This window comes from Lactuca serriola, chromosome 4 (genome assembly GCF_051521515.1).
Source record: "Lactuca serriola cultivar US96UC23 chromosome 4, Lser_US96UC23_V15, whole genome shotgun sequence".
Lineage (NCBI taxonomy): Eukaryota > Viridiplantae > Streptophyta > Magnoliopsida > Asterales > Asteraceae > Lactuca > Lactuca serriola.
In genome coordinates, this window is record NC_136411.1 from 103,168,071 (window position 1) to 103,194,051 (window position 25,981).

Sequence of the window (25,981 nt, forward strand, 5' to 3'; positions counted from 1 at the left end):
GTTGTCATAAAAATAAAGTGATGAAATTGAAACCAAAACCAATTATTGAATACAATTTTTTTCTTCTTCATAATTTCTGTTTGATCAAGAGAACTTTTGTTACTTTATTATGACCATTATCTAAAAAGCTAACACACACTCTAATAATATAATTACTTTATGATATTATTGATGTATAATTTACTTATAGAATTGGTATTGATTGTGATTATTGCCGTATGGTATATGTTGTTATGCTACTTTTGGGCCACAATATATTTTTATGTACTTCTTAAACACAAATAATACAACACTTTTGTCAATTTTTATATAAACCAACTATATTTTAGTTGTTAAAAGTTTTCTTGATATTATTTATATTCCTCATGTATTTTTAAACAAAACAATATAAGTCATGTTATGTTGTGAATCATAACTATACTGTGTAAAAATAATAAATAATCAACAAGATTTTAAATACTCAATAATCAATAGAAAATTTAATTTACATTCTCACAATACTAATATTTTAACTATTTGTTTCAAACACTTTCTAGAGAGTTATATAACAAATAAAATGCTAGATTCTTCTTTAAAAAATAAAAATAAATAAATAAAGTTAATTTAAAAAGAAAACAATTTTAATTTTGACCCACGATACGATTTTTATTGTATATGTACTTGCAATGGAGCCACATTTTCACTCGCACTCGCACTACAATTTCATCACTCATTCTCAACCATTCCGGTGCGTGATCGCCCCATCGTTCCCTCTCCCTCTTAAATTGCTTCGCCGATTTGGACATGGCGGAAAAAGGTACTACGACTCTACTTATTTCTCACACACATTTTTCTATTCTGTGTATTTGTATGCTCATCATGTATGTTGCAATCTATGGTAGTAATTGATTATGAATTGTTTTTTGTACCATCTGTTACAGATTCGCTCGACGAGTTTCTCGATGTCGCAGTTGATGTAGCTAAGAAAGCTGGAGAGGTTAGGTTACACTTGCACTATCAGATCAGTTGCAAATTTCTGTGTTTTTACTTTCTACTGTATTGATTTTGCTTGAATTTAGTTCAACTGTTGAAGTCTCATCTGATTGCGTAATTCATTTGTTTTTCCGGAAATCAGGTTATTCGGAAAGCATTTTACCAGACTAAGCATGTGGAGCATAAAGGATCGGTATCATCTCCATTCTCCAATTTACTTATTCATGTAGCCAAATCTGTGCTCTTTAATGCTGTATTGGTTTAGCGATTGGAGTATCGATTTAGTTTGCAGCAGCGTATTCGTATTTGATTTACATCCGATTTTGTATTTTGGTATCCATATGTTTGTGTGTGAGTGATTTCACTTCATTCGTTTAGTGTGAAAGCTCTATAATCTGTCATGCCGGATTCTTAGCTACTCAAATTGGTTGAATATCTGAATAAATTATTATGCTTTCTATCAAAAGAAGATTGATCTCATATGTTCATCATATGTGACAAATCTTATTAAAGTGTTGAGAGATAGCAAGTTAGTTAATAACAATGATTTGGGAATGTTCTTTGGTGAAAATACCTGTAACTCCATTATGCCTTTCCAATATGTAAGCAAATTAGGATTCTTTGAACTTTTCACAACCTTAGTTCTTTAGCTAATCTAGTAGCATCTTCTATTCCTGGTTACTTTGCTCTCAATAATCTTTAATCTCATTGGTAATGCAGGTGGATTTGGTCACAGAAACAGATAAATCTTGTGAAGATCTTATATTTAATCATCTAAAAGATCGTTTCCCAAGCCACAAAGTAAAAGCTAATTCCTTGTACTTTCCAGTCTAATTTAGATTTATTGCTAGAGTTCCTTCCCTTTTTGTAACATTTGTAGTTCTTATTTCTTAATTATTTGTTTATAAATCTTAGTTCATTGGAGAAGAAACCACTGCTGCCAATGGTGTAACTCAGCTGACAGATGAACCAACTTGGATAGTTGATCCTCTTGATGGAACTACCAACTTTGTCCATGGGTACTTTTTTTGAATCTTTAAGAAACATTTTATTCTAAATTTAGTCACTCGAATTGATTTCCAAATAAAACACCATTTCAGGTTCCCCTTTGTGTGTGTTTCTATTGGTCTTACTATTCAAAAGGTCCCCACAGTTGGAGTTGTTTACAACCCAATCATGGATGAGGTAATCCTTTCTATACCAAAATAATTCAAACAAACAATTTTTTTTATCACAACTCCAAATTAAAACATGAATTATTTATTGTGATCACTTATGAGTTTCGAATCCAACTTATAGCTTTTCACTGCTATCAATGGAAAAGGTGCTCACCTTAATGGAAATCCTATCAAAGGTGAGTATATTTTATTTTCTAATTTCTATGTAAATATTCGTAATATGTTTCTTCTCATGGCCTCTAATAATTTCTTGCTTTTTTCCAACACGTTGCAGTTTCTTCTCAATCTGAACTTGTCACATCCCTCCTGGCCACAGAGGTAACTTTTAACATCAATTGGACCATAATACCCTTTTTGTTACACATGCCATGTCCTGTGTTTGGCTTTCATTGTACTGATACTGATGTTGATGTCAATGGGGCAAAATTTTAAATTTTCCCCAATGAAAAAGGTGGGAAAGAACTCATTCTCGATCTTTCTTTTATAAATAAATAAATAAAAAAGACATGAATGCCCTCCTCATCCTCATAATTGAAAATACCCCTAGAAGGTAAATTTACATATTTTAATGTTTAAGAACAGGCTGGAACCAAGCGCGATAAAGCCACTCTGGATGCCACTACAAATCGAATCAATAGCTTACTTTACAAGGTAAAACCATAAAATTTCCCATTAAAAATAAGTGGAAAATGAATTTCTTTAATTATAAAATTTCTTATGTAATCAGGTGAGATCAATCAGAATGGGAGGCTCTTGTGCATTGGGTCTCTGTGGGATTGCATGTGGAAGAATTGATCTATTTTATGAATGTGGATTTGGTGGACCTTGGTATGGATTATTTAAACCCCCTTTTTTTTATGTTTTCTAATTAGCAATGTACTTTCAATTACATTATCAAGAGATTATATGGAAAATAAAATTTTTTCAAAGTACATTGCTATTTCTTACATTTAACCCTTTCTGAATTTAAAGTTGATGCCATGGTTAGGGATGTTGCAGCAGGGGCTGTGATTGTTAAAGAAGCTGGTGGTCTCATATTTGATCCGTAAGAATATATATATAAATAATTTTTTGTAAATGACTAAATTGTCCTTTGACTCTATTAATTGTCATATTGTTTGACTTGTGTTGTGACAGATCTGGTAATGATTTTGACATCACTGCTCAACGCATTGCAGCTTCAAACCCTCTGGTGAAAGATGCATTTGTTGAGGCATTACAACAATCTGCTTAAAAAAAAAAGATCGATTTTTTAGCAGTTAAGTTATCTTGATGCTTCTTAAGATCTATTCAACTGATATTCTATTTCTACCTATTTGCATTTAATTGTTTCTTTAGACTTGTTATATGTCTGATAAATAGATAATTTGAATGATTTTTGGAACCACAAATTTCAATATATTATGGAAAGTTTTATTTGGGAAAAACACTTACGAGATCGAGAACAAAGTTCATAATGTGGTAACAAGACATAAATTGAAAGTGGGATGCGATAATTTGTGGGTTTTTCTAATTACAAATTTGGTCCCTGTGGTATAGCGTTTGTTTTGAATATGGTCCAAAAACAAATTTTGTTGCTTTTTTGATATTTTACAGATTTGGTCCCTTAACACTCAACCCGTCCAAATTCAACCGTTACATCCATATAAAATCACTATTTTACCCTAATTTGATGTTGTAATTACTAATTATAGTTTATTACTTTTTACCCCTTAAAATTGAGAAAAAAAAAAGGAGAAAGTGTGGATAAAATCGGAAGACCAAAAAGAAAATAAACACAACCCTAATCTCCACAAAATAAAATGGAGATAGGTCCAATAACATACCATTTAATTTAATTATAATTTAAATTTAAAATTTAAAACTCAGACCCTAAAAATAAAAATACAAGATAACCATAAAGAACAAATATAGACACAAAGAAAAAAACAAAAATAAAGTCGAAAAACCATTTAAGAAACTTAATTTTTTTACTTAAACCCTCCCATTAGTCCTATCAGAATACGGATAATGTCCATAATTCCCATTGCTCGCATACCCATTTCCATTACTCGTCTTCTCCACATTTGCAGCTTTCTTCCTCCTTAAAACCACAAACCATGTGTAAGCTTCTAGAATCGCTGCAATGATAGCTATAATAATAATTATTCCAGTATAACCCCTTTCCCATTTCTTCTCAGGGTTTAAAATATCAAATCCTTTAAATATATTGATGATGCCTAAGATGATGATTGTGTAGCCAAGTGAGTGGTGGTAGATGTTCCAAAATATTCTATGCTTGTGTTCCTTCTTTGGCCTTACCAACAAAGCAATCACCTATATATAAAAATGATAAATCCAAACTCTTATTATTTCTTACCACACTTTAAGAGATATAAAAAAATTTATATATATACAAGGCAAATTTGTAAAAACATACCTGGAGGGTGGCTACACAGAAGAGAATGATGCCTATGACTCTGTGAGAGGTGAATTGGATGCCCGGAGACTGGCTTCCAAGGTGGATTCCGGTGGCCCATCCGGCAACTCCGGTGATGTATGCGGATGTTTGGCAGGTGACATGAAGATAAAACCAAGCGGGGTCCGCCGATTGGAATACTCTTAGATACCTTGCAATTATTGCCCCAATAGGCATCATGATCCCCCAACTTATTGCATTCAGGATACCATGAATCTGCGTAATTTTATAAATTAAATCTTGTTCTTATTCAGACATTATACTTTGAAAAATCTATCTAGTGAAAATCGCTATTGTTGATGAAATGAAAGTAGGATGATATAATAAAGAAATCAATGTAAGTGTGTTGCTATTCTTGCATTTAACCCTAATGTAAGGGTCACCCTACACTTGTAAGGCTAAATGCAAGAAATATCAGCCTACTTTCATTTATAAATTGAGTAATGTAACCATGATTTAACATGTATTTGAAGAAAATAACCAAAAAAATTGTTTTTGGCAAAAATAACCAACTAGTTCATAATGGGCATTTTGGACCGAGAAAAAAATACCTTTTTTTAACAAAAAAGTATAGTATTTATGACTTACATTCTGGAATTCGAAAAAATAAAAATAAATAAATAAAAAAACTTAGAATTTCAAGAACATGTCCGACGAACAGTTCTGGATTTTTGAGAAAAAAATCGTTTTTTATTTAAATTTAACAAAAAGTTAAACAAATATATTAAATGTGAAGTATATACAATATTATGACAGAAAATGAAAACATTTGATTGAAAAACGATGACATTAAACGCTTCGAAATACACATTTTAGACATAAGTAGAGATATTTATTCGAAAAAAAATGAGAAAAACACAAAAAAAAAAAACTTCAAAATTTTAAGATCAATTCGGAAGTAGATGGTCATTTTTCAAAAACTGAAAAAATAGTTATTCAAAAAAAAAAGCATTTATAATAGTTAATTTTCTTACTTTCCCTTATTTATTATATCACAAAATTGTACTTACCCTTTTTCTTCTTAAACATTTTACTTTCAAAAATCTACTCAAATACTTTATAATTCGACAAATGTAAAAAACTATAATAAACAAATAAATAAATGAAAGTACGTTGTTATTTCTTACATTTCGCTTCCTGTTTTTCGAACCACCTCCGAGTACCCCACCTTGAGTCCCGGATTGCCCAGAAAGCAAATTCAAAGTCCCCATCGACCTAACATTCGCACCAGACGTAGCATGTGCAGTTGGCACATTTCCCGATAAATCACCTTCTTGCCACACTTGATTCACCACACCACTCCCATTCAAACCCAAACTCGCAAAAATAATAATCTCATTATTATTATCCAAATAACTCGCTGACAAATCAGAAACAGGAAAACTCAATTCCCCTTCAGCCAATTGCGTCCCATAACCCGTAATTGGTGACGTGTACGCCTTCATACTCCCATCGGGTTGCTGGAAAGCCACAAGGGCTTGCGACCCGGCCATGCCTTGAGACGTTGGATTAATGGCCCACGCGACCCATTTCGAGGATCCGATGTTTGTGACCCGATACGCGATTTGGAGTGTCTGGGTAGATGGGTCGTATGTGTAGTGGAGAAAAGAGTTTAAAACTGGGAGATCGTTGCAAGTTGTGAATACCTTGTTGCTTTGAAATGCGTAATTGGAACATGTTTGAGTTTGAGATTGAGATTGAGATTGAATTGAGAGAAAGAGTGTTGTTAGTATGGTGAAAGACAGAAATACCCCTCGTTGGCTTAAACTTAAACCCATGTTTTTTTGTTGTTTGGAAAGAAGGGGTTGTGTTGGGTTACTTATAATGGATGAATTGGTGGGGTTGTGTTTGGTGTGTAAGTTTGATGGAGGTGAGTGGTGACACTTTCAATAACAAACACAACACATACACATATCTACCTCCAACTGCCCATTGTACAAAATATATTATATGTGAAGCCTCTACAACTCATCCCTACTTTATTTTCATTATCTCTCTCTCTCACACATTTTCAAATGGCAACCATTAAAGTATATATGTCATTTTTTTTATTGAGAATACATACAATCAATTTGCTTCTAGCAATTAGTTGTGTTGTTAAAGAAAGTTTACCAATTTGATTAATTATGGTTTTTTATTGCAAGTCAATTAATTGTGGTCTAACTAAAAAGTGATTAGTATCAATTTGATTTTTAAAAAAGTGATTAGTAAAGTCATAGTTGATGAGAATAGATTTGACCTCTTGAAGACCCCAATTAGTCAGAGGTGACATTAAAGCAATGGTTTTGGTTAACCATGTTAATATTAGTCAAATGAAAATGACAGTTGACCCACATTAGTCAAACATGATAACAAGAGGTGTTTTGGAGTTATACAATGTATTTATTATCATGATTACAAAGTAAAAAAATAAATATTAATATTGCTTCCTAATTACTACAAGAAAGAAGATTTAAAGATAAGTAACCAATCCCCTACAAAGATTATGAGGGCTACAAGACCTTAATTAGGCTGGATTGATTTATTTGAATTATGTTGCATTTTATTATGTTATTTGCTTTTTAAGTTTTCTTATCTTCAAATCAAATTGATGATTTCTTATCAAATTTTAGGATTATGTCTGGTAAAAAGTTATCCGTTTTTTACTTTTGAATGATATAATGAAATTGAAGGATTTTAAAATAATGATTACTTTTCATTTTTCTACTGAGATCGTCTTATTTCATTCTATCATGGATTGCAATATTACTCATTTTTATTTATGTATTTTTAATGATACAATTTTTTTTTTTTAATTTCTTGATTTTAATTAATTTTTATATATTTATTTGTAAAAGTAAATTAAAATATATCTTCTTATTCGAATTCTATATGGGTTTTAATTACCTTATATCATATTGATTTTTTTGTATGAAACATTGATTACAATTAAATATATTGTATAATGTAACGTAAAATTTTCACCTTGATTTATTTATGGGTGAACAAAAGAAGCTATGATGAGTGAAATGAAATGGACATAGGTCATAGGACTCTAAATTTTAATTATATTATTTTTTGAATCTTGTTTTTCAATTGAATATTCTTTTCATTTTTGTAATCATATAGTAAAGTAAGATAAGCGAGTATTGGTCTGAAAAATGAATGGAAAGTGGTTAAACAAGTGAAACCATTCCAACAAAACTACAAAAGCCTAATTCATACAATTATACTATTAATCAAAGTCAACACAATTATCAATGTTGACTTGCTTTGACCAACCATGGAAGCTCATGTCTAAAGACTTGTAACCTATGCAAAACAAGTAGTACATGGTTTGTGTTGGATTAGTTGTACCTTTCCCACCTGTATTCACCCTATAATTAACAAGTAGAGTTGGTGTCCATCCCCATATTCTATCCTTGATTTTGTTGATTTTCCTTTAATTTTATATTTTAATTATACTTGTTTCCATTTGATATTTCATTTTCACTTGCATGTTATGAGAATAAATGATAAAAGTAATTATAAACCTTAAAACCATGGTATCAGCAAAAGTAAGACCTATACTAGAGATAAAAGTTAAAATCGTATTAAATCTCATATGCTTTGAATTGTTTTCTGTTCACCTAAAACTCAACAAACGTGAAACAACGTTTGACCTTCGATTTGGGAGTGATCTTGATTAGTGGTGTATTATATTATCATCTCAACCGTAGGAATATGACCTTTAATCACCGGTTTTTAGCTATATGAGCTGTTTTTTTCTTTACTTAATATATAAAAACAATACAAAACATATATTTATAGTATAATTTACAATACCTAAAATTTAATCCAAATAACCCAATTCATTAGTAATTACTTTGTAGAAATTGTATATTTTCTTATTTTTTTTATCTAATTTAACATCGTGTATAATTTTTTCTCATTGAATTATCTATTTTATCTCAAATATCACTCTAATAATTATTTTCTACTTGATTTTTCATGTATGTATTTAAATTTAGTAGAAAATTAGTATATATTTTTTATTTCATCTATGAATATTTTTATGTTTTTTAAAATCTTTAAACTTATGTTGTTGAAATTTAGATTTTTTTCTTTATGTAAAATTTTTTATATTAAAAGAGAAAAATAAATCTTCGAGTTCCTACTGTGGATCCTTAATCCTCATTGGGAGTGGGGATGATGATTCAATGATATTCCCGGTGGGATGAAGATGGAGACCATGATTGGAATCATGATTGAAATGAGGATTCAGGGATAAAAATAAGGATTATGATCCTCCGTATCCTTTGTCCCCGTTTTCTTTTCCATCTCTAGGAGAGATGGTTTCTTGAATGTAAAAAATTAAATCATAATTATTTTTTAAAAATTAGTAAGTACATTCTTAAATAAGTTTTGTAAAGGGGGATATCGTGGCCTTTAATTACAGAATGGATTTTTTTTTTATTAATTTAAGTGGAATACCAATAAAGGAAAAAAAAAAAAAAAAAAAAAAAAGACTAAAATGCGCATCTCTATTAATAGTTTATCAAAAAATATCATGAACTTTAGTTCATTTCCGATATAGCCATATATTTCGTAATGACCCATAAAAGGTCCAAATATTTCAAGCCCAAAAAATCTGATTCTTTTCAGTGTTTCTCATTACCAGTATCTCATTTCAATAAGAAATAGAAACTTTTGCACCGAGGAACTCGGTGTAATGGTTCAAGAGGGAAACAAATTTTAGGTTTATACTATTTGCTTCCAATGTAACAATTATCTACGTCTCTTATCTTGTTGTATTTTTGTTTATTTTCTTAAATGTACTATATGTTGTTAATTTGAATTATATGTACATATTTTTCATTATGATATAAATATTGTTTATGTTTTATCTTCGATTAAACGATGTATATGTTAGGTAATCGCACATTAGAAAATGCAAAAAAAAAAAAAAAAAAAAAAAAAAAACCAAAAAGTTATATGGTTAATACGATTATGATAAGTGTGCTAAGTCTCACAAACGTTCTTGAATGATTTATTAATGATACCAACATGAAGTTTATATTTAGAGTCAGATAAAAATTTAAAAAAATAAAAAATAAAAAAATAAACTATGTATATACAATGTGAGACATTAACATCATATCATCCTTTGTTTATTATGTATACCATCCACCAACATCATCTCGATATAGGACACATTAACCTTTTTCGAAAGAGCAATTAGTCTCTACGACTCAACGTTATATATGATCAAAACAAATAGATAATTGTTTGAATCTAAAAGCTAATTACCCGCAGTCTTCATTTCATATTCCTCAATTCCCAATCCTCAAGCCTCATTCACCAATCACTCCATCTTTCATAATGGGACCTATTTTGCAATTCGAAATGCAAAAAATAACATCGTATAGGAGCAAAAACACACTTCGTAATTGCCACAATATTTCTCAATGGATCCACTGCAAAATGTGTGGTTATATTAGAAATATGTGAAGCTATAAGGTATATTTAAAAAATAACTAAGAAAAATGACTATATTATATGTTTTTCATAAATAAATAAAACTTAAGTGACAAACCATATATTTTATAAAGTTAATTATTCGTCATATCTCTGCTTTGTCCTTAACATAACCATATAATGTATTTTTATAATACATTTCTTATTGAACAGGTTTCTTCCCCTTTGCGTAATCCTTTAATAGTTGTATAATATTCTAGAATTCATATTCAGATTAATTGCGCTGGATGTGAAGATGACCTAATAAAGCATCTTGTGTAATCAATATTTAATTGTGCTGGTTCATGATTGAATTGTAAACGTGTATCTTCTAACAGGCAATGCACACATTGAGTAAAAAGGTGAGGGTTCAAAACTTCTCAGCCTCTTAATGTCGAAACATATCAAGCTACATTATCATCTTTTACCAAGTGAGACATGTTAGTAACACAATAGTCGACGTGAACAAATAGATATTATAAATGTCTAATGCAATGGGATATAACATAAATACAACGTATAACATGAATTGCGTAATCAATAGTTTATCTAGCTCCAATATATATATATATATATATATATATATATATATATATATATATATATATATATATATATATATATATATATATATATATATATATATAAGTTTATGTTATTTTGTTTTTACTAACTATTGTGTGCCGGAATGTACAGATCTGGACCAACAGATGGAATTAATCAATGAACATGATTTGAAAGTTTATGATATTACAATGGGATAATATGTATCATATAATCACACAAATTTTAGCAAAATTGTATTTTGGACAATTAACTACATTTATAAAAGGAAATTTTCGGATTTTTAGGGATAATTAATTCTCCTGATTTTAAAAAGCTGAATTTTTTTAACTAATTCAATTTTATTTCTAACGTAATTTGTATACATAACCGATTTTATTATGTTAGAATATTTTTTTGTTAGAATGACGTTCTTTCAGAATTTTATTCTATTAGAATATTATTGAAGAATAACAACATTACTGAATCCGAGGTTGAAAAATAACAACATTCTAATATATTTTTATACATACGAACTTAAATAGAAATTCATACATATTCTTACAGATTACAAGTATTATACATTTTAATATAATTATACATATTCTAAAAGAATATTAACAAAAATGAATAAAATTCTTAAAAAATAACCACATTAAAAAATTGTGAGTATGATCAAAATTTATTCATTCTTCAAGTTATTCTTATTAGGTCTTCAATGCATTCTTCCAGCAATTTCTATCACAAATACAACAAAAACTAATAATGGTTGAAAACATGTTACTTGCAATTAACTATCACTTTATATATTTTGGTAGAATACATAAAAATATGACAGAATACATAAATACATTCTGACAGAATATATAGATTTTATTCTGAAAGAATAATAAGCAATTCAAGAGAAATATCTAATACAAAAAAAGAAAATGATCTGTAAATTGCATTTGGTTGTTTTCAATTTCAATGGTTTGTAAATTACATTTGGTTGTTTACGTGATCAAGTTTGTAGGTGTTCGGTATATCAATTGTGTTTTAGTGATCAGTAAATAAAATGATCTAAAACGGTCTTTTCTTTTGAGAAAACATAAAGGAATCTTGTGAAACTGAAGTAAAAAGTTAATGAAATTAATCAATGGTTCTGTTAATTCGATGTTTGAAGTGTTTAAGGAGTAAATGTGTAATTTTAACCAAACTAAAAGGATACTTTTTGTAATTTAAATAACATCTAAAATAGTTGACATGTGTCATTTTATAATTGGTAGTTAATTATTAACCCTAATATGCATTTTCTATTGAAACTTCATATATATATATATATATATATATATATATATATATATATATATATATATATATATATATATATATATATATATATATATATATATATATAAAACATATTAGTCATATCTTGAATTTTAAAAGGTACAAGATACAAAGCTTTTTGTACAAATCAATTATACATAACAAAACTATTAATACTTATCAAATTTTGAAAACTTGAATTAATGAAGGTTATTAAAAAATTAATTTGGAGCAAAATAATAATTTTAAAGTATTAAATTCATAAATATAAGTTAATTTATATTTCTTAAATTAGATACAGATAATAATTAATTTACATCAAATGTATAAACATACAATATAAATATAAGTTCTAAACATAAATATTTTAATTAAAAGTGATAATTTTTCTTATTACATAATAACTAATAACAAAATCTAATACATTTTCTTGTAAGAAAACTATTCGCCAAAGAAACTATTTATCGCCGCTGCTTTGCACGGGCACACATCTAGTGTGTGTGTGTGTGTGTATATATATATATATATATATATATATATATATATATAAGATCAAATGAGAACCAATAAAGGTTAAGAACCCTAAGAACCACTTATTTTTAACTCATTTTTAGCTTATTATGAATGATTACATTTGTCATTTTCTTACATTAAATGTTTGCAAACCTTATTAAGGGTATATTTGTCAATGGAAGAATGACATGATTGAAAATAATACCAAACTTAAACCCAGTTCATATTTTATATCTTTTCCACCTGATCTTAGATTTAAACCTAACATAATATTTCTCAACATGGTCTAACAACAAAATCCATCTCTCTCTATCTCGTCTTCTTTAACCACATGATGAACACCACCAAGGTCTTATGTCCGTCACCACCAACGACGACAACCCTACAACAGCTACATCTCTTCCTATGTTGCAACCTTCGATCAACGATGATATTCCATCGTTTTATGCAACAAATCGGACAAAAAAATGCTCTTTATCAGACATAATAGTCACAATCTACCACTGTCGTTACCTTCTCCGACGACCGAACTACTCGCATATACGATCACTGGCGAACTACCACCGCTAGTTGACGTATCTGATGGTATGTCTGTAGATTTATGAACCCGAAGACTTTCATTTATGCTTCTGGTTCAGATACAGTTAGATTTGATTAATTTCATTGATTTTTCTTCTGACTCCGGTGGCGTTTGTAGTCCAGATCTGGTTTGATTTACGAGAAAACGAGTTTTAATGACTGTAATCTATTGTTTCCGACGTTAATATGTTGTTTTGAGCCGTTGTCGGTTTTTCTATGCGAGATCGGCAAAGATTTATTGGTTTTTTGATCCATATGTGGTGAATATTTGATTGATGGAAAACTCCAGCGAAGGCACTTCAAAAGGCTACAAACTCCGTCGAAGGTCTGGTCGTGTGAAGAAGAAGACTTGAAATCTGACTATTTTGTCTTGGTTAGAAATGATTATTAGATACCAATTCTAAAAGCTGCAATGTATAGGCGAAGGAAAAAGGAAAAAGTCATTTGCAATGCTTTACTTTTGCAGATTTGTACAAGTACTTCTTTACATGCATAATTTTAATTATTTAGAGTATTAATTACTTAGAGGAACTCCAATGGACCACGAAAATGGTGCAAAGCCTCTAAGAACCATTCCAATGGATCTTCAAAATCATCACCATTTTTGTGAAGCCTCTTGGTGGCCTCCAAATTTGGCGTGTCTATCTCCCAACACCAAATGTACTTTTTCAATATAACTCCATTATTTTATTATATATATATATATATATATATATATATATATATACTATTTTTAACACCATTATAATTATTATTTTATTCTATATATTATTTTTAATGTAAATTTTTAGTGTATGGTTGGCGTGAAAACTGCATTTTAATGTTACAAAGTCATCATTTTAGTGTTTTTTAGTGTTTTGTGGTTGGAGTTGTTCTTAGAGTGGATAATATAGGTGATCTAGGTATTAATTCTAAAATATAGTTATTTATGAATATAAATATGTTATAAACTCTTACGCATGAAGTAAACTTTGTTGTTTTTTTTAAGTCTAATAACTATTATATCATATGAGCATACATTATTTTATATGCATATAAAATAAAGACGTTGTTATTGGAAAGTTGTAATTAAAACCTAAATGGAGATGTATAAATAAATATTAATATTATTACAATCTTATTATATATAAATAATATCAATGTAACTAGATTGATAATATAAAATTTTGAATTGATTGTATTAAGTTGTGAATAAACTATGTATTAAGTTGTAAATATACTATGTATTGAGTGGATGGACCATGAATTTCATGTTATGAATGATTTATGTATCAATTTTTGTATTAACTTTCTTATGAATTCCTATTTTAATAAAAGAATAGTTTTAATCTCCATTTGACATGTGTCACTCTAATATAACTCTTCATTAATAGTATGTTATATATCAAAGAGATATATTAGGTAACACTTCAAAATTCAAATTTACTTTTTCTAATTATATGTTAAATTTGAAGTTATAATAACTTTAAAAATTTGATATATCCTTAATTAATGATTTATTTAGAATAATTGATAAATAATTTTTAAATTTTTACTATGGAAATTTAATTTATTTTGTAACCGTGGTTCCCACGGGTTATAAACTAGTATATATATATATATATATATATATATATATATATATATATATATATATATATATATATATATATATTGTGTTGTATAAATGTATTAATTTTTATAATTGTTTATAGTAAACTATGAATTGGTGAATTAATATGATTTTTAAACTATGAATATAGTATTTAAATTGTAAATTTTGTATTAAATTGTGAATTTTTTGTATTGAATTGTGAATTAACTGTATTAAGAGTTTAATTTGATAATACGACTATGAATGCATACTTTTTTGTATACTAAATTGAGAATTTAATATATTAATCTGTGAATTTTGTGTTTTAAACTGTAAATTGATTGCATTAAGCTATGAATTTTATGTTTAAGTTGTGAGCCAACAATATTAAGTTGTTAATTTTGTGTATTAAGTTGTGATTTTTGCATTTTAAATTATGAATTAACTATATTAAGCTGTAAATTTTATGTTAAAACTATGAATTGATTATATTAACTTGTGAGTTTTCTGTTTAAATTGTGATTTTTGTGTTTTAAACTGTGAATTAACTACATTAAGCTAAGCATTTTTAGTTCAAACTGTGAATTTTTAATGAACTTTGTATTAAAATATGAATGATTTATGTATGAATATTTGTATTACTTTTCTTGTGAATATATTTATTTTTTGTGTAGTATACATCTATAAGATTGTATTAGTTTTTATAACTATTTTGCATTAAACTCCAAATTAGTGAATTAATTAGTTAATTAAACTGTGAATATAATATTTAAGCTATGAATCCATCATTTTACTTACAAATATGATTTGGAAGGATGAATGGTTGTGATAGTGACACAAGTTTTTGGAGGTGGTGTATGGTAGTTGGTGGTGGTTGTGGTAAAGTTTGAGTTTTACTTCTCTTAATATGTGAAATAATGTAAAATGGATTATATTAAATTGTGAATTTTATGTATTAAATTGATAATTGACTGTATAAGTTGTGTATTTTATATAAATTTTGTGTTAAAATATGATTAAGTGCATACATGAAAATAATAAAATGTGAATTACTGAATTAATATTTAATTAAAGTGTGAATATGACATATAAACAATATTTTTTTTAACAAGATCCTAAGGTCAGAAGAGGGAAAATTAAATTTATCAAGGCATAATTCTATTTTTTGATTAAATTTTGTATATTTTGCTACAAAAATAAAAATGTATGTGTTAAAAAGTATTACTAGAGAAATATGAGATAAATTGTTTGTTCTATTAAGCCGTGGATACGACCAGAAAAATGTCACTGAATTTCTTACTCCGGCAATGGTTCGACGGTGGTCTAGCAGCTGTCCGATGGTGGTCCTATGACAAGTAACAACTAGTTTTAAAGTAGAGAGTGGAAAAGTTTGCTTAGTATAATATTAATAATTGGTTTTTTCCAAAATGTCTCTAATGAAAACATTTAAATAAAAAGGTTCTTAGGGTTCTTAACCTTTTTTGGTTCTCATTTGAACCACTCCCTATATATATATATATATATATATATATATATATATATATATATATATATATATGTGTGTGTGTGTGTGTGTGTGTGTCTATATATATATATATATATATATATATATATATATATATATATATATATATAGAGAGAGAGAGAGAGAGAGAGAGAGATAGGTTCAAATGTTTCCAATAACTATTGTGTGCATGAATTGACCGATCAGAATTTAGGAAAAAAGAAATCATTAATTAAATAATAAAGGGTAGTTTAGTCATTATGTATGTACAGTTAATTATATTCCAAAATTATAATCCCTAAATAATGGGTCAATTTCCCTTTAATAGCATTTAAATCAGAAAAATTAGTTTATAAAAACCTAAAACCCCATTGCCTAAACCATTTCCTTCCATCGCCACCTACACCTCCGTCAGAGCAATCTTCACCGGGAAAGGGCTTTGTTTTAATTCTACCAGTGATAGATATATGTGTCGACTATGTTATTATTAAATGAAGGTAAACCCTAATTTCATATTATTACCACTTTTTTAACTGATACGCTATTATTCTAAAAAAATTGATTTTCAATATCTTTTAAATTGTGTGGCAAAAAAAGAAGCAGAAACGCATAACCTTTGTGGTCCAATTTGGGAACCCATCAAAATGTGGATTTCTTCCAATTAAAAAACCCTTGAATTTATTTATTTGGTTTGCCTTTTGCTTCAGTATCTTTATTGAATTTTCAAAGGTATTGTGTTCCAACCATTTTTGAGGACATGAATTTACTTTATCATTTTTCTTGTATTGTCCAGAATTTCTATTAAATAGAGAAACTGTTTTTTGAAATTTATATTTTTTTCTTGTGATTTGATCTGTGGGTTGGATTTGCGGTATCTCATGATTGATTTTGTATGTTATTGATTTTAGGTGAATTTAATCAGTGTATTAGTGTGTTTGGCTATACTTTATCTTATTGCATGCAAGGTGTTTGTGGAAATGTCTACACGCAAATTTGATATAATATATAAAATTTGTTTGATTATTGGGTTTGGATGTGTGTTATCTCGTGATTGAGTTTGAATTATTTGGATTAGAATTGACACAAAGGTATTATAAATTATATTCTAATTGTTATTGATTGACTTCATATAATTGATTGATTTTTATATTAATCAAAATCATACAATATTGTGTATATACTAATGCGGTTGATTTCATATGCCAACACAGTGAATTAATTTTGTTTGATTTCATATACCAATATAGTAAAGGTTTGACATCATATGCCAACATAGATTGGTGAAAGCTACTCATCTTGTTCGAGAAAATTGTTTAAAAAGGTAATTAATTTGTCTGTGTATTATTTTGGTTCAATTTGTGATTTTTTAATTCCAATTTCTATTGTCCCTCGTTATTGTATATTTGGAATCTAAAATTATATCAACAACAAATACGATACTTATGAATGTATTCTATGTATTCTTTTCGAATATATTCTGTCAGAATAAAATCTTTGTATTCTGGCATAATGTATTCTATGTATTATGTCATATTCTATGTATTCTACCAGAATATATAAAGTGATAGTTAATTGCAAGGAACATTTTTTAAACCATTATTAGTTTTTGTTGTATTTGTGACAAGAACGGCTGGAAGAATGTGTTGAAGACCTAATAGGAATAACTTGAAGAATGAATAAAGTTTTATCATACTCACATTTTAAGAATGTTGTTATTTTTTAAGAATTTTATTCATTTTTGTTGATTGTCTTTTAGAATATGTATAATTATATTAAAATGTATAAGACTTTTAGTCTGTAAGAATATGTATGAATTTGTATTTAAGTTCGGATGCATAATAATATATTAGAATGTTGTTATTTTTCAATCTCGGATTTAAGAATTTTGTTATTCTTCAATAATATTCTAATAGAATAAAATTATTAAAGAACGTCATTCTAACAAAAAATATTCTAACAGAATAAAATTGGTTATGTTTACAAATCACGCTAGAATTAAAATTGAATTAATTAAAAAAATTCAAATTTTTAAAATTAGGAGAATTAATTATCCCTAAAAATCCAAAAAATTCCTTTAATAAATGTAGTTAATTGTCCAGAATACCCTTTTACTAAAATTTGTGTGATTATATGGTATATGTTATCTCATTGTAATATCATACACTCTTAAATATTGTCCATTGATTAGTTTCATTCGTTGGTCCAGATCTATGCATTTTAGCACACAATTGTTAGTAAAAACAAAATAACCTAAGCATATATATATATATATATATATATATATATATATATATATATACACACACACACACACACACACACATATATATATATATATATATATATATATATATATATATATATATATATATATATATATATATATATAAGTCATATCTTGAATTTTAAGAGGTATAATTTATAAAACTTTTTGTACAAATCAGTTTTCCATAAATATCATTAATACTTGTCAAAATTTGAAGACTTGAATTAAGAAAGGTTATTAAGAAAATTAATTTGGAGAAAAATGATTATTTTAAAATATTAAATTCACACACACACACACACATATATATATATATATATATATATATATATATATATATATATATATAAATTAATTTAAATTTCTTAAACTTGACATGGGTACTAATTTGAATTAAGGATGAGGCATACTATTCTGAAAGGCTGGAAGAAGTGAGGGCTAAGTCGAAGGGGTTGTCACTAGTAGGGAGAGGAGAAGATGAGGATGAGGGAAAAATACCAAATATGGTCTTCAGGCTCGGATGACGAAGAATGAGGAATCCAACGCATGGATTCATGTTCGTAAGGTATGAGGAGGATGAAGAAGAGAAAATCATTGGTAGTTGCTTTGTTTCGACATCAGGAGACAATGCACCAATGACTTCGAAGGTACGTTCTCTACTTCAATCCTTTAATATTCCTTCAAGTTCTTATAATTATGTGTTAACTGAGTTTGATGTTGCTGTTACTTATGTTAATAATCTAGTGATCACTGCTAGCAATGAGGCTAAAAAAGCTAGTACTCAGTTACTAGAAACCCAAAGGATGTTGGAGGCGAAGAAGGCTAAGATAGATCATCTGGAGTTGCAAATAGCGAACATCATGATTGATAGAGATAGTTTGAATACAAATAATAGGATTTTGTTAAAACAAAGGAATATTTACTGTAATTCTGCTAAAAGACTCTACTGTAAACTGATTGAAATGCATCACTCTAGTGACATAAGTAAAGAACAACATACGAAGCTTCTACCATTCTTATTTTTCGAAAGGGAAAAAGTAGATGCAACTTCTTATGATTGTGAGATGACTATTTCTGACTTTGATAAAGTTCCTAATAATAGATATCCTTATGGAATAGTGAAAATTGATGAACATCTAAATGCTAATGATATTTTTGATATAGTTAATAAGACTTTGACTGTAAATGAACAAATCAAGATTTTGAAAAAGACTGAGAATTCAGCTTCTAACTCCCAAGACATTTGTTGATATCGAAGATGACAATGCTAGTGAAATTGAAGCAGAAGAAGATGTTGACTTTTCTCAGTTATCTGTCATTAATGTCAAATCATTAGCTAAGGGTAAAGAAAAATGTCATGATTCGAATATTAAAGTTGACAAAGACCAACCCTCTAGTCCGAAAGTTTTTTATCCTGACCATGTTACTGTCGAAGATAGTTAGACTGACAATAACGATGATGAAGATGTTTTGAAGGAAACAAATGATACAAGTATTTCGAAAGAAACAAAAATTCCTCGAATTGTTGAAGATCAGGTGTATGAAGAGACAAAGAAATTTGACACAATCATGAAAGAAAAAGGTTCTCATTATCTTGAACCTAATTATGTGGTTTATCCAATCTTCAAGTGCACTGATAATGTTGTCTTTCCAAACCAAGTTTTCGTCACAAAGGGTAATGGTGAAAGTGTGGATCCAGAGATAAACAAACTGGTTGAAGAGGACAATAAGAAAGCTTCAAATGAAGGATTTTTCTCAAATCAACGCACCATTGAGAACAATCTTATCAAAAACTCATACACTTTTCAAAGACAAAAGCCAAGTCGAACTTAGGTGGTTAAAACTGAAACGTCAAAGGTTGAAAAACAAACAAATGTTAAAGTTTCTGAAAAACCAATTGAAAAAGTTCAAAGTCAAAAAGAAAATATTCAAAAGATTTAACAAGAAAATGAGATTTCAATGAATAAAGCACAAAATAAGGCTTATTGGAATACTTATGTGTCTAAAAAGAAACAAAAAAAAATTCTTCCAAAAAGTCTAAAAAGAAAAAGTCTCTATCTGTTAAGACAAAATCACAAAATCCATTTTTTGGTGAAAAGAAATCGATGTCAAAACCTTCAAAATCACAAAAAGATTTTTCTAAAGACAAGGAACATGTTTTGAAACCAAACCAAAAGTCTAATGTTCAAACTTCTTATCATGAGAATTATGTGAAAAGTCAACAAAAAGTTTTTGTTAAGAACTCTAACAATCAAAGGTTTTCACAAAATAATTTTCAGAGAAGTGATTTTCGATCAATTGAACAAAAGAGTTATCATTGTGTTCCTTATCAAAATAAGTTTTCGCATTCACAAACACTCTTTTCAAGAAATAATGTTGGTTATTAAAACCGTTTTCAGAATTGTTTTACTCAACATGTTTCAACAAGAAAGCCAACAAGAAACTTTAAGAAATTCAAAGCTCAAGGGAAGAGAAATGAATCTTTCAAGACTGGTCAACCTCATTTTCAAAATCCACCTTCGAAACAATCAGTAAAAGCTTCATTTGTTAAAGGAAAAACAAATGTGCAAAATTTCACTCATTGGTTGGAATGAAAGGGAAAGAGATTTCATTCTGGCAAATTCTCTCAAGAACAAATTAAGGATGTATATGAGAAGTATTTGAATGAATCATCAAATGAAAGTTCTTCTCAGAAAGAATCAAATCCTTCTGTTAAAAAATGGAGAACAATTTCGAAAGAAAATGTCAGTAAGAAAGAAACTAAGAAGAATGAGGAGAAAGTTAATGTCAACTTTAAATCTTCGAATGATTACATTTCGATACCCTTAAATAATGATGTAGACTTAATTGATAATGTCAAGACAAAAGTTCATAACTGGATAATTGGATCTTCGTTTCATCAAGCTTTTTATTCTAATAATCCAGGACCCAAACAACCTTGCGAACCTAAATTCTTTAAATGATTGCAGGTTTTGTGTGATGAGCAATACGATAAAAAAAATGGTATATCGACAGTGGTTGCTCTCATCACATGGCTGGGAAGAAGGGAAACCTGAAATATTTTCGAAGACTGGAAAATGTTGGAGATATGAAATTCAGAAATAATAACAAGTGTAAAGTCAAAGGCTATGGGAAGGTGACCAATGGGCAGTTTACAATCAACAGAGTTACTTATGCCGAAGGTCTTCAACACAATTTGATCAGTGTTTCGCAACTTGTTGTGGGCATTGGCAATCAAGTTGTTTTTAATGAAGAAGGAAGTGTCATATCCAACATCGAAACAAAATAAGTTTTTCTTAAATCAAAGTGAAAAGGAGATATGTTTACACTTGACATCAAACCCATTTTTGGTGTTCCTTTTGTTTGTTTACTTTTGAAGGCTTCCTCTGATATAAGTTGGTTGTGGCATCGAAGATTGTCTGATTTGAATTTTAAAAATATGAACAAATTGGTGGTAGAAGATGTTGTTTGAGGATTGCTAGTATTAAAATTTGATAATGATACTCTATATGCAGCTTACGAACAAGTAAAACATCATAGACAAGGTTATCCGATTGTGATTGATTCCAAGATCGTCAAACCTTTGGAACTTCTTCATATTGACCTTTGTGGTTCTTCAACGGTTGAAACACTCTACAACAAGAGGTACATTTTGGTAATTGTTGATGATTTTTCTATATTTACTTGGGTATATTTTCTTCGTTTAAAATCAGAAACAACTCAAGTGATGATCGATTTTATCAAACAAATCGAATTAAGTTTGAAGAAAAAGGTTTGCAAAATCAAGAGTGATAATGGATCTGAGTTCAAGAACAAGGTTCTAGATTCGTTTTTGGCTGATAAAGGTATTTCACACAAATTTTCCTCTCCTTAAACACCTCAACAGAATGGTGTTGTCGAAAGGAGAAATCATTCAGTCTGCAAAGCAGCAAGAACGATGTTGACTTACGTGAATCTTCCACAATATCTTTAGGCTGAAGCTGTTTCTACTGCTTGCTTTACTCAACATCGGTCTTTTATTCATAGAAGATGTGATATCACTCCTTATGAAATCATTAACAATAGGAAACCAAATGTAAAATTTTTCCATGGTTTTGGTTGCAGGTGCTTCATTATGAATCTTAAGGATAATCTTTCGAAATTTCAGTCTAAGGCTGATGAAGGAATATTCTTAGGTTATTTTCATAATTTTGTTGCATACAGGGTGCTCAACAAGCGAACATGGAAGATCGAAGAAACCTTTAATATCAGATTCGATGATCACTATGATTTGATTTTTGGTATTCCTAATAGGGCTATTAATGTTGAAATTCATGTTGAGGATAATCGAATTCCTGAAGCATCGAAACATTTGGAAGATTTCGACAGTGATACAACAAATTGTTGATTTACACTCGACAACAAATTCTCCTGTTTATAACGAAAGTCTGCCAATTTTACAACCTGATCAAGTGGAGGGGGAACACTTGACTTCGAGTACTCATGTTGAGGGGGAGCATACATTCGAGGGGGAGAATGGGAGAATGAATGTTGATGTCGAGGGGGAGCAAAATGATGATCAAAACGAAAATTTTCATGATACAACTGATAATGTATCTATTGCAGGTTCAGAGAATGATGAACCATTTGAAGATGCACCGTTGGATTTTGATCCAACATATCCTCCTTTGGATAGATAGACTTGAAATCATCCACATGAACAAAATTTTGGTGATCCACAAGCTGGAGTATTAAAGAGGGCGCAAATTCGTGCAATGAATGAGGTACTCAATACTCACCAGGAATTTTGTATGTTCAATGTTTTTATTTCAACAATAGAACTGAAATCAGTCAAAGCTGATTTGGAACATCCTGATTGGGTTGTTTCTATGCAATCTGAGCTTGTTGAATTTGAAAGAAACAAGGTATGGAGATTGATTCCCAAACCAAAAGATGTTTCTATTGTGGGCTTAAAATGGATCTTTAAAAATAAAACTGATAAAGATGGTCATGTTGTTCGAAACAAAGCTAGGCTTTTAGTTAAAGGTTATTCACAAAAAGAAGGTATAGACTATGAGGAAACCTTCGCCCCTGTCGCAAGACTCGAGGCAGTTCGAATATTTTTAGCCTATGCAGCGCACAAGGATTTTGATGTCTATGAAATGGATGTCAAGTGTGCATTTCTCAATAGAGAACTCGAAGAGACGGTGTACGTTGAACAACATCCAGGTTTTATTAACGAAAAATTTCATGATCATTGTTATATCTTAGATAAAGTTGTTTATGGGTGAAAACAAGCACCACGAGCATGGTATTCAACTCTTATCAATTTCTTAAATCAATCTAAATTTAAAAAAGGATCAGTTAATCCCACTCTCTTTCAAAGAAAGTTGGTGATCATCTCATGTTTGTTCAAATATATATCGATGATATTATTTTTGGATCTACTTACCCTGCTTTGTGAAGAGAATTAAAAATTTTGATGAAAAGCTAGTTTGAGATGAGTATGATGGAGAAGATAAACAATTTTATGGGATTAAATATTCTTCAGAGCAGAGAAGGCATATTCATCAATCAAGAGAAATATACACGAAATCTGCTGGAAAAATTCGGATTGACGAATAGCACAAAGCTGAGAGTACCATTGGCAGTTGGAACAAGACTTAATCCTTTGTTGGATAAACGAGTTGTTGATCTCACAATGTATCGAAGCATGATAGGTTCGTTACTTTACCTCACGGCAAGTCAACCTGATATTATGTTTTCTATGTGCAATTGTGCTAGGTACCAATCGAATCCCAGGGAGCCTCATCTAACTGCTGTCAAGAATATATTTCGTTATCTTAAAGGAACAACTTTGTTAGGATTTTGGTATCCTTCGAAGTTAGACTTTTTCGTTCATGCATTCTCTGATGTTGATTTAGGAGGGTGTAATCTTAATCGAAAAAGCATAAGTGGTGGGTGTCAATTATTGGATGGGAAGTTAGTAAGCTGACAATCGAAAAAGTAAACATGTGTGTCGATTTCCACAACAGAAGCATAATATGTTGTTGTTGCAGCTTGCGCTTTACAAATCATATGGATACAAAGTCAACTGCATGATTATGCAATAAACATGAAGAAAATTCCATTGTATTGTGACTCACAAAGTGTCATTCGCATCTTCCATAACCGTGTGCAATATTTGAAAACCAAACACATTGCTCTTCGTTCCCATTTTATAAAAGATCACATTGAATATGGAAACATAGAAGTTCATTTTGTAAAGACCACTAATCATTTTGCTAGTATCTTTACAAAACCATTGGATGAAAAATCTTTTGTAAGAATTCTACATGGCTTAGGAATGATGGATGTGAATTTTGATCCTAGTCAGCCTTCGTTGGAATGATATGCCAAAGTAGCAAAAAGATGTTGATTCAGTGGTTACTGTTCATAGTCAACACTTCGACATGCTTCGCTTTCGAAATCATGCTCAATGGTTTGACAAAAAATCTTCGTTACTTTTGCAATGTTTCAAATTTTCGTTAGTCAGGTACAAATTTTTTTCGTTGTCTATTATTTCGTTATCAAAAATCAAAAACAACAAAAAGATTTTCATTTTTGTATTTCGTTTTCAAAAATCAAAAACAACAAAAAGATTTTCATTCTTATCTTACTTTTTCAAAAATCAACAACACCAAAAAGATTTTTCGTTATTTTTGTTATTTTCATTCGAAAATTCCAAAATCCAAAAATATTTTTGTGTTTTGTTTACATTTACTAGTACAAGTTTTAACGAAGATTTTTGGTGGTTTATGCTTGTTGCTTAAGGGAAAGGTATGTTTTCAAAACTATGTCCTAGTTAGGATATCCCTAAAAGCATGCTGCAACATGTTGACCCAAGCCTCCTAGACTCAATGGGTTTCGAAGCCTTAATGGATCTCTCATTCTGAGGATTCTTCCTAACTAAGCTATATATTCCCATTAGTCATTGAGCTACCATACTCTACTCAACTGAGTTTAGATTTTCTGATTGGTCAATGTATAGCAGTGGTACTTTCAAATCTTTCAACCAACCTTTTTCATCCTAAATTTCTTTCACATTCACACACAATGACATATGTCCAAGAGATTTCTAGTATACACCAATCAGAATCTAGACATATCAAAACTATGTGTTTATGATTTAACATCATGAGACCGTGATGGAAGTGAAACCCAAACTTTCGAACTCATAAAGGAATTGCGGTAAACTTTGTTCTAGACCTTACGAAACATTTGTTTCAGTACGAATTTTCAATACTTCAAATCATATTCTTTCTTTTTGCGTGGTCTTGATAAACTGATCGAAACCCACAACATTTTTACCAAATAAGATCTAGCCATACTTTTGTTTTGAGGAATATGATTTTTGTGGAAGTATATATATGATTACCAGTCACTTCAAATATTTTTTTCCAAGCCATACATGTCCCTGACCGCACTGGTCAAATAAGTAATTTCGTTTACAATGTATCACTCTTATGTTTAGATGTGATATGTAATGAAATTTCATACCAACCCATGAATCTATATAAAAAGATGCCCTTCGATACTTCTCTATAAGTATTCGATTGTATTTTACAGGAAACCACACAAACTGTTGATTATC

At 29.3% G+C, this 25,981-nt stretch overlaps 2 protein-coding genes across 2 annotated transcripts; one reads left to right on the forward strand and one right to left on the reverse strand.

The window, feature by feature from the left end:
• The first annotated feature begins 671 nt into the window (after positions 1–671).
• On the forward strand, positions 672–3,577 carry VTC4 (Inositol monophosphatase family protein). The gene is made up of 12 exons (XM_079039579.1): positions 672–796; positions 921–976; positions 1,115–1,165; positions 1,693–1,773; positions 1,888–1,991; positions 2,073–2,157; positions 2,272–2,326; positions 2,425–2,468; positions 2,733–2,801; positions 2,878–2,978; positions 3,139–3,195; positions 3,288–3,577. The coding sequence occupies exons 1-12, from the start codon at positions 784–786 to the stop codon at positions 3,382–3,384; spliced, it is 813 nt and encodes a 270-aa protein (XP_078895705.1). The 5' UTR covers positions 672–783; the 3' UTR covers positions 3,385–3,577.
• A 401-nt stretch (positions 3,578–3,978) lies between these two features.
• Positions 3,979–6,432, reverse strand: LOC145102203 (cytochrome b561 and DOMON domain-containing protein At5g47530-like). The gene is made up of 3 exons (XM_079039578.1): positions 5,736–6,432; positions 4,570–4,824; positions 3,979–4,466 (listed from the first exon to the last, which is right to left on the reverse strand). The coding sequence occupies exons 1-3, from the start codon at positions 6,384–6,386 to the stop codon at positions 4,125–4,127; spliced, it is 1,248 nt and encodes a 415-aa protein (XP_078895704.1). The 5' UTR covers positions 6,387–6,432; the 3' UTR covers positions 3,979–4,124.
• Between the last annotated feature and the right edge of the window lie 19,549 nt (positions 6,433–25,981).

What these genes read in the sequence shown, in the direction of transcription:
- LOC145102203 (XM_079039578.1), bottom strand. Translation starts at nt 6,386, where the DNA reads ATGGGTTTAAGTTTAAGCCAACGAGGGGTATTTCTGTCTTTCACCATA. An exon ending in CGAAAAACAGGAAGCGAAAT is followed by an intron (nt 4,825 to 5,735) that starts GTAAGAAATAAC and finishes AAAATTACGCAG; the next exon opens with ATTCATGGTATCCTGAATGC. An exon ending in TCTGTGTAGCCACCCTCCAG is followed by an intron (nt 4,467 to 4,569) that starts GTATGTTTTTAC and finishes TTTTATATATAG; the next exon opens with GTGATTGCTTTGTTGGTAAG.
- VTC4 (XM_079039579.1), top strand. An exon ending in TAGCTAAGAAAGCTGGAGAG is followed by an intron (nt 977 to 1,114) that starts GTTAGGTTACAC and finishes TCCGGAAATCAG; the next exon opens with GTTATTCGGAAAGCATTTTA. An exon ending in CATCCCTCCTGGCCACAGAG is followed by an intron (nt 2,469 to 2,732) that starts GTAACTTTTAAC and finishes GTTTAAGAACAG; the next exon opens with GCTGGAACCAAGCGCGATAA.